The following is a 12,175-nucleotide window of genomic DNA, read 5'->3' as shown; positions in this document are numbered from 1 at the left end:
TCTGTTCTAATGCTCTGTTTCTTCCCAGTCCCCCTCACTCTCACTTACAATTTGTCCTTTAAGTGCTCTGCTTTGCCTTCCCCCCAATATCTGTTTATTTGCTCCCTCTGTTCCTTCAACTGCCCCTCCTCTCCTCTTCAGCACCTTCACTGACGGCTTTCATCTGTATTCTACTCGTGGAGCTTCTTTTCTTTTAGGATAAATTACCGCTCTGTTCTCCATATCTTTATAAGCCGGCGAGATTGTACAATCAGATCCACCGTTAATAATGGCAGAGGAGTGTGCTAAATCGATGGACACATGCCGCAGATACAATATTGATTTTATTAATTTGCGATTTGAGCCGCTCCATCACTTGTAATGAGAAACCTTTTTTTTTTTTTCTAACAACAATTACTACTAAGAGTGCCAGTGTTTGCCTGTGCTGTGTGTCAGAGCACCGGGCATTCCATCATATTCTCATTTTAACTGAATATATATTGATATAAATAAATAGCACTAATAGAAAGGTAAAACAATAAAGAAATACAATGATACATAATACTGGGTGAAAAACAAAGTACTAAATGGATAATAATTAGCTTATATTTGACCCTGTGATCATGATGGAGTCATGTAAACTCCATCTGCCAGAGGTCTCAGTCTTTGTTGTACTAGTGCAGTTTGTGCATGCTCCCCCATGCACTTCACAGATTAGTAAGGCTAGCCTCAGGCAGAAGTGACGTGCTGACCCTTTATGATGACTCATAAACATGACTTTGCTCCAACGGTGAACATCTGCCTCTGCCCCGCCCCCTCACCTTGACTTTCCGCGGTTCAGTGGAGAGATGTGTGTCTATTCTCTTAGTGCCTTATTAAAACCTTTTCCACTCGCTTTCACCGTCTTTCTCTCCGCGTAGCTCCTCCCAAAAGGTCGAGCTCGTAAGAGGTCAATACAACTGTGTCTGCCTTCTACCTACCCAGTGTTCTTCATTAGCAGTAATGAAGCACTTACATCCCCTCTGGAGCCCCTCAAACTCTGACTTGTCAAAGGAAAAAAAACGCATTCAAGACCCGCTTTGTCGTTAAAAGACTCGTTCTGTTGTTGACAGCTTGCTGTTACCTTTCTTGTCCTTCTCCCGGCCATCAGCCATCTCCCGGTAGTACGGGAGTGAGACGTACCTTTCAGTGTGGTTTCATGGCATATTGACTGCTTTATTTGGTCCAGGCGAACGGTCAAACCCCTCGTCCCAAAAACATTAGGTCCTGGATAATGACACGTCCTTTCAGGGTACCGCTTTTGATCCTTTCACTTTTCAAAATGGACACTTCAGTATGCATGGCAGATGAGGTGGAGGCAACGTGAAAGACACAGACAAGATGAGAGCGGGAGAACAAAGGAAGAAAACCTGCTGGCAGTCTGTTGCTATACGTAAGCCACTAGTTCCCCCCACTGTTTGTAACTAATAAGGACAATGTAAAATCCTGTCTCCCACAGTGGGATCCAGCTCAGCCCTGTCAGATATGGCTCACACGTTGTAAGCTAAGCCAGAACATATAATCATGCAATCAGTTCTCTGATTCGAACGGAGCGGTATAATCCTGAGCTCACACTTCAGAGAAACTTGCCATGTAATTTGGCGAGTTCTTTTATTTCCAACTTACCTAATTGTTTTTTAATTCATTTAGCTAATAATAACACAGCTAACAAGTACAGAGGGGGGGCTCACTGAATAATGGAGTAGATTGTTTTGGCATGTCCGACTCAGCACCTGCTACCAATCTCTGTCCTTCTGTGTTGGCAGGTGAAACCATGAAATTGATGCTCTGCACATGGCTATCACGTACAATGCAGCTCGGGCAGATTGTGGTGTGATTACAGCCCATTATGTAGTGGTCACACCTAAGGTAAACACCACCTGGGCGACTTCATGGCTAAAGTGTGGACCACGCGGTTGGCCGTGTGTCTCGTCAGGGTCACCCATTGTTTTAGTGTCTCCACACATGTAAGGATTTTAGATTATTAACAGGAATCGCGTCTAATCTGATGTTCTAATGTAGCTCGCCTTTGATAGTCGCTCAGTATTCAAACACCATCAGCAGTCTTCCAAGCACCCAGGCAGTTCTCTTTGCCTTGGATAATCTTGCACCAATTTTAAGCTTCTTCAAGAGTAGATCACTCTATTTGATATCGGCAAATCTACTAAGCAGATTGTACGGAAGTGCAGTGGCTTTTTTGCCCTTGAGCTCTCCAATCCACGTTCATCAGGTCTAGTGTGGGAGGCAACAGCGTGACAGCAGATACATCACACAGCCACACCCTTCCTCGCTCCCTGCCGAAATGCCAGTGAGCATTAGCCTGCTTGTTCAGACAGCTTTTTTCTTCTCCCCACCTGAGCGACCAGCTCCACTTCTTCCCATGTGTGAAGGGGCCCTGTAATGCCATCACATCACTCAGTGACAGCTGACCACTCCCCAGCCCACACAGCAAGCTCTGATGACTATGACTTTCTGTCATATATTTCACACACTGAATTCACGCCGGTGTCGTGGGCCTGAATTTGCAGGGCTTGATCTTGTCACAGCACATTGGTTTTAATCTGTGCTTTGCAGAAACACCCTGTCTTTACATGTTGTAGTCCAGCTGAAATATTAATAATTTATCTCTTTTTTTTGCAGTCATAAATTATGTAAAACCGATTCTTTAGTTGTTTTTATTAAAATATAAAAAAAGGAAAAAAAAGGCCCTGGGAGATGTAGAAGAAATGCTCTTTTCCCGCGAGTCTCTGAGGGGTGTGTCAGTGTTTGTGCTTGATTGACTGTTTAGCTACTAAGCTCATGTACTGCAGTAATGCAGAGAGAACGTATACAACTGTATCCTACAAGCCAATGACGGACAGGATTTTATCAGAAGTGATATTAAAGAATAGGGACCACATCAACATCTAAACTGACCGATCTTCAGAGGTTTTCAAGTATTAAAGCAGTTTAATGTGCTGACTATTAACAGTGGCGTTTTCCACAGTGGTGCAGGACAAGACAGCTGTCTGTTTCTAGATAAGAAGGAGGCATTAGCTAGAGAGTTAATGTAGGCTGTTGCTGTTGAGGCTCTTGCTGTCTTGTGGAGCAGGCTGCCCACCGTCTACCTATGATAGAATGGTGATGTTATTGCTACAGGGCTGCAATTTAAACACCAAAACTATAACATGTACATTTCTGATAACCGATTTTTTTTCTTCCTCAAAAGAGAATTCAGGACATACGATTTACAGAGCAGCCATGTGGGCTGGAGCAGATCTAATTTCAGTTATGTATCATGATACGGCAAATATATGTATATAAAATACAATATATGTGTAACCAAATAGGTTTTAATTACAGTTTATTGGACATTTTAATTCAGACAACAGAAATTGTTTAAAGATAACACAATATGTGCATATTCTTATTATACTAATTGTATATAAAGTTGATAAACAATACTATTATCACATGGAAAATAAAAGGTTAACTCCCTGATTTAATAAGATGTAATAATGAAACTACATGATGTTTATAATTTCAAAGGAAAAGTGTGGTGAATTGAAATAAATAGAAAAATGGCAGTTTCGTGGCTGGATTAACAATGGTCCTATATAAAAAGAAATAATTTTCCCAGTTGAGAGGCGATATAATTGCACAGGGAGGCTGTGATTACCAATGTGGATAAATGGTGGTGTGATAGGGGTGAGTCTGGACATGCGGAAACTGTTTTCCCCTACTAATAGCTAAATAAGCTGGTGTAATCTATCAGGCTCTTGTTTTGTACCGGCTGCTCTTTTGCTCAATACAACGTACATGCAGGATCATCCCATGCTTTTTCATGGATAGACAAACATGTATACACTCACGCATATTGGAATACATGCTCTTTGCGTGCTGAACAAGCTTCTGGAAATGTTCATAAACACTTCCATTTATATAACACAAGCAAATCTTTTATCTGTGCTTCCTTCAAGAGCCAGCCCACACACGCACACTCAGGCACACATGTCTGAAAGAAATATTGGGTTGCCAAGTGTCGAGGATATAGCACTAATTAGAGATCGGTCTCTTCGGGGGGGTCTCTCCTTTTAATGATCACCATACTAATCAAAGCTCTTATTCTAGTTCCTTGTCTTTTCTTTATTTCTTTGTTGACTGATGTTCCACCATGTCCACCACACACCAGGCTAAACATCCTCTTTCCTTTCTCTTCCACTCCAACAATCCCCCCCCCCCCCCCCCCCCATCCCTCTGTTCTGTTCCATAATTTCAAGGTCCTTGAAAATCATGAAATATTTCAGGAGGTGCTATTAGGTTATTTCTGCTCCAGTTGCCGCCATGTTCCGCAAAAACTGTATTTAATTTTGTTTTGCCTCGGCTGCACTTGTCTTCTCTCCCTCTGTTGTTCTGTCCTACGTGGGTAGCAGGTTGGATGAGCGCCAAGTCCTTGCACCTGTCCCTCAAAGAGAGACAAACACACATGCATGCACACAGACAGAAGTACAAGTGCACAAACACACACGCGCGGCATCCTGCATTGTCAAGGTTATAAGATAGCATTGCAGTTTCCCAGTAGGAGGGAGAGAGAAAGCGATGGAGACCGAACGGAGACACTAGGGAGGAGATTGAATAGGTACGAGAAAGGGGCACAAAGAGAGCAGACAAGTAGTTGAAAGAAAAAGACGGGTGTTGAGAAATGGAACCTGTAATGATGGTGTGGGAGACTCATGAGCACCAACCGAGGGAAATGATAGGAAAAGAAAAATGAGGGAGATGAAGAGAGAATCTAGAGAAAGAGAGATGGTAGCCTGCGTGTCCTCCCCCATCCTTAGGCACATGCTATTCAAGGCCCCGTAATTTGTGTCATTAATTAAAAAGCTGATGGGATGGAGTTAAGGGGTTTGCACTCTGCATCTCCTTCGTTGAGAGAGAGAGAGGGAATGGAAAGAAGAGGGGGGGGGGGGAAATATTGCAAAAAATATTGCAGCCATTCCACCATGAATCTCTATTAGCGGCTAATGATACCATTCTGATACCTCTCAACCATTAGTGTGAAATTGGGAAGCGTTAATTATTCAAATGGAAATCCATACAGCTGCTGCTCACATGATGGGGTCGGGGCTCTCAGTCGCTCAGGGTCCCCATTGTTAGCCGCTCAGCGTGTGTCTTAAGCAGAGCGTAGACTTCAATACGTATGCAGAGCAACTTCTCAGGAGCAAATGGTATTTGAAATTATTCATTATCTGAGCAAATACTGTATGGACTGCATTATAGAGTGGTAATATAATTGACTTATATAGGGTAAGGTATGGCTGAACAGCAGGGGGCTTCAACATTGCCTGCCTATATTATCTACACTGTCAAAGCATGAATTACGTGCAAACACGTTTGGTTGTAGTTTTTGATTGAAATAGGAATTGTATAACCATGAAAGAAATGTATTATTTTCAAGGGTAGGTTGCTTGTTAAGTTTATTAAATTTGGCTTCGACAGCTTCAACAATTAGTTAAGCTGCAGCATCAGCCATGTTGGCTGTCCCAGCTGTATGTGTCTGGCATGGTAAACCATCCAGCAGCCAGACTGTAACAAGCTGCATGCACACAGTTTAGTGAGTTATTGTTTTGCCAGAATTGTCCCCAACCTGTCCAAGCAATGCATTCACTTTAACTATGGCCTGGTAGAACACTTATCTGTCATAAACACTAACTAACACAAAAGAAAAGAAAAATAGAACAAAATGTAAACAAATAATTGAAATATTAAATCACCTATTCATTAGCAGGGATCGGCTGTGTCTACGATCTGTGTGGGCAGCAGTTTTCTATCCCTGGACTAATCTCCAGATAAATCTATATCGTGATAAGTGAGTGAGTAGAATTGAGGTGTCTTAGCGTTTTGCACTCAACCCCAAACTGCTTCTCACTGGCCAAAAGATAAGAGCGTGTGCACTTGGCTACTACCAGGTGTGCCTATGTGCAATTTTGTGATGCCGGGTGTTGGCAAATCTATCCTAGATAATTGATGCACGATAACAGAACTTGGTCAAATGGCGAGCCCAGTTGATCTATACAATCTAAGGGGATTTTCTTCTCTCATTTCCAATGATTGCATTTCCTTCTTCCGGTTTGCTTTGGCATCCGAGGGAAGGTGATTACAGCTGGTCATTTTTTTTTTTTTTATCTCTAGGAAAATGTGCCAGACCCTTGTTAACCGTCCTGCTCCTTGCAACAGCCGAATGATGAGCTATTTTCCTTTGTCACTTTCCCCATCAGACTGGTGAAATGACTTTCTTAAATTATAAGTTCAAGCAGTAAACAAAGTCACACTGAAGTTGCTGAAATGCAAAGAGCTTGCAGGGCCTGTCTACCCTTAAACTCCAGCCTGGGTGCAGCGCCCAGGTCCTATCATGAAATAAGTGTAGCCTATTTATTTATTTTTTTTAAATTGCTCAATCTCATTTCTGCTTATAGATTGATGCCACTCAATACTCGTCATCTGTTTGTTTCAAATAATTAGCTCGTTACCTCATTCACTGTTTTAAGGGTTGGCGAGTGATGTGAATACCATTAACATCAGCGTCACACGATTCACTGGAGTATCTCTACTAATTGTTTTACCGTATACCTTCAAATGGTCTCTGCTGTGCAGACCTTAGGTGAAAAGCTCTTGTTGTTGCCCTTCGCTATTATGAAACAGATTGTATATAGAATCAGAAACACCTAGGGACATGTGAGACTGTGTGCTGTGTATAACCTATTAAATGCTGTGTCCTTAAATATCAGGACAAGGCTTTGTCAAGTGTTTTGGAACAGAAGTGCAGATAAAGGCTCATTCATCATGTAGAGCCTATGAATAAGGTACTCGATGTTTCGTGTGATGGAAGAGGACGTAACCCTTTCATAGAGGTGAAGGTACTTCCAAAAGGACCCTTATTTCTTGGATTTGTATATTTGTGCGTATTTTTAATAGTTTCACTCTTCCAAAACATCAGTGAGGATGCAGAGAGAAAGGGAGAGAAAGGGATGGGATGAGAGGATGAGAGAGAGCTAAGTGCTTTTTAGTGACTCAATGACAGCCGTGACCAAAATCGCATTAAGGTCACAATGGAGGCGGTGGGGCAGAGTAAAGAAGCTTCTCAAATGAATCAATTCTCCGTCTCACTCTGCTTTTCCTGCTGCTCCGCTCGTATCTGTGACGCCGTTAAGTGTGGACGTTCGGGGCCAGTATCACAGGTATATCCCTGCCTGTACTGTATTTGCAGTGAAACACGAGTGGACGCGACATGAACAAATTGGTTTGAGTGATCCGAGGGGTGACCTTGCTGCATCCAGCAGCATTTCCTGGTCAAGCGACAGGGCCGCACGCTGTACAGTGGCCCCGGCAGCGACGTATTTCCTTGTCGGGTATTTCATCCAAATCCTTTACTCCCTTCTCACACCATCTCCCATGCCGATTGCGTCGTATACCAACTCTCACATCCCCACCGCTTAATGCCTTTTTCTATAGATCATTACCCTCCTCTCCCCTCGCCACTGTAAGCTATCGCTCAATCAGAAATGCCGGCCTCTCAGTGGCCCCTGTTGTGTGGCCATTGCTCATGGGAGGTGAAGAGGCTTCGATCGGCTATTTACTTTGATTTGATCGATGGTGTCCACGTGTAGTTCCGAGTTATTGGCAAATTTGAGTTGCCGGTAATAGTGATTCAGATGTAGCCCAAAGCTATTGTTGCACAGGCTCTGTATGGACTTATTGTGTTTCTATGACAGCTGGAGTGTTTGCTGTTGATGAGGTGCAGTGCTGTACCAGTGTACAATTTTATGATCTGACCAACACAGACGACTTGTTGAAAGCCTCTCCCCTCCCCATTATTTTTCTCTTTGCTCTTTCCCTCGCCTGACACGGCTTCACCTCACTTGCTGCTTTCCATTGGCTCACCGCCTTGCATTAATATTGTTCTCCTCTAATAACTTTCACATCTTTCAAACTTTACCCCACCCACCCCGATCCACTGACCTCCATCCCTCACTCACTGGCACTCTCCATTTGGAGGAGAGGACTCTTGTAAGCCCTGGTAACAGAGGTTAATCCTCTCTTATTAGAACCGGGATTACTGGAGGGGAAGGGACAGGACCGGCCAAATGCCATGCCTGACATAAAAAGCTGGTCCACAAGAGGAAGCAACACATATAGTGTGTTGAAAATAAAGATGTTACAGCCTCAGCACTTCTTCAACAGGCTTTCAGAATACTTGTTGAGCTGTAGAATCAAAACTGCTTTTGCATTCCACTTGCACCTGCAGCAATTAGAGCCGAGTAGTGGTGCAACGCATCATAAAACTAACGGTTCGGATCGTGTCACAGATCAGACCAGCATGAAAGAAAAAAGGGAGCAAATATAAGTTATCGAGATCACTGATCCCTTCTTTTTTTACCGCTGATACTAATTGCTAATCTTTGATGATCAATATTGGCAGATACAGATCCCTTATTTGCTTTGTTTGATTATAGCAGCTGGTCTACAAGGCTCCAGACTATTTATTTTTGCCACCTTCCCGAAAATCATTTCAACCGCTCTGAAATCAGTGTAAACTATTAAAAATTTTAAATGTTATCCTTTTACTTTGTTATAGTAAGTGTTTTTTTCTTCATAAAAACACACAATTCTAATGATTAAAATAAAGAGTGTGTTATTGATTAAAACAAATGTTGTCATTAGTGGTTTTAATGATGTATTATAAGCTGCTTAGAGCCAGTGTAAACAGGTCATAATTTCCTCTCTAATATCTATTTATGTTGCTGTGAAAATATCTCCTTCAAACAACTGTGTATTCAAATTTCTCACAAAAACTACATGTGAACACATCGTGAGAACGTTATGATTTACCTTCGACCCACATGAACTTACGTACGGATCGATGATAGTGGTCCATTACACCGTATAAAATTGTACAATACATTAACTTACCAGTGCCAATACCAGTTCCCCTTAAGGGATAGCTTTGGTCTTTTGAGGTAGGGTTGTATGAGGTCCTCATCCGTAGTCAGAGTATCACCTACAGAAGATGACAGTTGCCACATCCCTAGTTTGGAGTAGCAGACAGAAGTACCAGCGCCGTAGCAAAGCCATGTACTACTGTGGACAGGGCAGCAGATACACATACTGTGTTTTAGCCACCAAAAAGAAAGACTCCGTTGTATTCCCTTTTTTACCGGGACCTGAGCTGAAAGTGAAACGTATGTATGCTCTCTTCAAAGCCTCCATATCCAACGGCAAAAACAGTATAGTACAGTGCAGTATTGCATACATTTAAAATATATACATACACGTGTGCTTACTGTTTTTTTAAAGCAGGTGACCATCTAAACCATGAGCTTTGTTCAGTGTCAACATCAACAGTTTGGTAACATGTTAAGCCCCCAAATGGACAAAAAAATTCATATAGAGTGCAGACATTTGAATTATTTTCACCATTGACAATATCAGTTATCAGTGTAAAGCTGCAGCTGTGTGCAGTGTGAAATGTAGGCGACTCAATTTGCATGTTCGGTGCTTTTTTTCTCACAGTTGTACCCTGGACTCATAAGCTTGCTTGTAAGTGGTCACAAAGTTGAATGATTTGATGAATGTACAAAAAGTCATCTGTTTTACACATTCCCATCCCACAGCCATCACTGCAAAAGCATCTCGTACACTTTAAGACCTGATTAATCTGTCTTTTTTCCAACAGGCTCATGTGTGACGCGGCGTTTGTTTCTCTTTCCTAAAAGCTTATGATTGAATGTTTTGTGCGTTTATTCCACTAACCCCGTGCTCTTCTTAAACTGTTGTGTGACTGTTACAAGATAAAGACTTTTCCCGGTTATCACATCATTAATCTGTTCTTTCTTTTTTCTTTCTCTCTCTTCCCTTCATGCCTAAAAATAGAAGTGGAACAAAAAGGTAACTAAATGCCAACAACTTTTCTTTTTCATCTGCACTTTCATTTGGGCGTAGGCTTGCTTTTTTTATTTATTTGTTTTGGGTGACGGGGCGCTAAAGCAGGTGTGTGATAATGTGTGGGTTTGTGTTCATTGTGTGGTTCATTGGGGAGGTTAAACATGCCATTCATGGGGAAATTGAATTGATCAGGGAAACAGTGTTAGAAATATACCTAATTAGCAAAATGCTTTCTCTCATTTAGTCTTGTACATGCTGCAGCATCCAAAACAGTTACTATCGCACTGGACCTTCATTCCTTGTTCATCAGCAGTAACGCAGATTGACATTGCCACATATGATAATTCTTTAGGGTAAGGTCATTACAGACCTGCTCTCCAGTGAAATCCCATAACCCGGGGGTGTTTTTATTCCCTTTAATAAAAGAAGATTATTCCAGCTCTGCTTTATCAGCTGCATACTATTAAAGGAGACGGCTATACGGGGTGATCAATAGTTTGTCCAATAAGCTGTCAGCATTTTTGATTATAGCTCTAACATGATGATGGCTATAACCTTCAGGGACTCACTCGTCAATACTGGAGACAGATCATAGCATAGTCATATTATTATTTTATCAGCACCGCATGATGCTGCAGAACATATACTAAATCTTTACTTGTGCCCCAGGAGCGCATTGTGTTTTGTATTGTTATCTTCCTACATGAGGTGGAATATTGTCCTTTTTTCAGGCGTTAACTACAAAGCTGGATTTAAGTCAAAGTTGGAAATGGAATCATTAAACAGGAGTCAAGCGTTCTGCTTTAATAGCTGATGCAATAAATTTGAAGTTTCATAGTAGTCATGAATTAATGACATAACACTGAAATCTGTGGCAAAGAGAATGAGCAATGAAGCTCAAAGGGGGTTCAAAACATTTCATAGAGATGTCTGTGCTGCTAAGGTAACAGTTTTATTCCCCATGAAAGCCATGATTGCTTTTGTATCACTTCTCTAATGCATTTCACTCCTCCATGCTTACGTCGTTAAAACGCATATTTTACAGAGCCCCGTGTGCTGTCAGTACAAAGCTCACCTTCTCTGACCCTGTACCCCGGCGCATCTCGTCTTTTTCAACCGCAGAAACGGCCCTTCTTAGCATTTAGTGGAGCAGCCGCTGAGATGTGTGCCGAGGCGTTGTGTCAACAGGACGCATCTCGCCACATTTTTCACCTGCAGGTAGACAACATGTTTAATCTTAAGAGATTACAAGGGAAAGAAGCCTCTGTGTTCGCTGTCTCCTTCTCCTCCTTCTCCTCGGAGCGTGCAGCTTTTACCTCCCAACGGATCTGCGGCGAGAACCTGTCAGCGTTGTCAGGCTCCTGGCCCATTACAGTGAAAGGAGCCTTGACACACACTTTGTTTTCATATGTGCTGTACTGTAGGGCCCAAACCCGTGGAAAAAGGGAAAATTGCTCTGTGCAAATCCTTTAGTGTTTCTATCAGGGCCAGTTTCTTTTTTGACAACTGTTTTTTTTATTTTTATAATTATCTTTTTTTTTGTAATGGCATATGTAATTTGTTTGTAATTATTTGTTCTTATGTTGTAGTTTTAAGATTGATCTTTTAACGGAATTTTGTTCAATGTAATCCTGACAACCTGAAAATTCTAATTGCCTCAGTCCAAGATAATCCATAATCAACTGAAATTAGCTTTTGCAAACGGTTTGCACTATTGACCTGCTCGAGCTGTATTGCCTCGGCCTGGCTTTATCAGATTTGTGTACAAACCAGTTCACATTTAATTAGTTTACTGTGTGGTATTGTAAATCCTGCTGCAGACTAAAAAATGTCATGTGGGGGAAATAATGGTCAGGCAATTAATATATTGATGATGTAATTACTGTATTTGTGTCTTTTGTTTTCTATCTCCTAAAGAGCCACCTCAGCCAATAATTAAGACGTGGCTATTTATCCAATTTATTCTACTACAAAGTGTCACAAGAGTGTTTCAATGAAAGAAAAGAGTGCAACTTTTTTTTTTCTGTTGCAATTATATGTAATTTAGTAGACATGTACTGAAAAGCCACTTTGTAAAGAGAAACAAACAAATGGTAACGTGTGTAAGTGCATGTGGGTGAGTGAGTCCGTCCGTGGTAAGTTTACCATTATTGTCTGACTTGTTTCTGCTCCACATTAAGTCAGAAGAAATAACCCTCGTTTCCTCTGTTCACCCCTACCCACAAGTCTGTTCCTT

General features: G+C 41.7%; 1 protein-coding gene across 8 annotated transcripts in view; it reads left to right on the top strand.

Annotated features, from left to right (window-relative positions):
• Positions 1–12,175, top strand: part of LOC137874605 (adhesion G protein-coupled receptor L3-like) — a 207,278-nt gene that overhangs the window by 115,439 nt on the left and 79,664 nt on the right. For all 8 annotated transcript variants that reach the window (XM_068713377.1, XM_068713379.1, XM_068713381.1 and 5 more), the window contains one exon: positions 9,928–9,942. In XM_068713377.1, the coding sequence (XP_068569478.1) occupies positions 9,928–9,942 (15 nt within the window). The remainder of the gene's footprint in view (positions 1–9,927; positions 9,943–12,175) is intronic.

This window comes from Cebidichthys violaceus, unplaced genomic scaffold (assembly GCF_023349555.1).
Source record: "Cebidichthys violaceus isolate CVI_PGR_0920_01 unplaced genomic scaffold, fCebVio1.0.p SCAF_19, whole genome shotgun sequence".
Classification (NCBI taxonomy): Eukaryota; Metazoa; Chordata; class Actinopteri; order Perciformes; family Stichaeidae; genus Cebidichthys; species Cebidichthys violaceus.
Note: the sequence above shows the minus strand (reverse complement) of the source record. Positions and strands in the feature narration are given on the sequence as shown.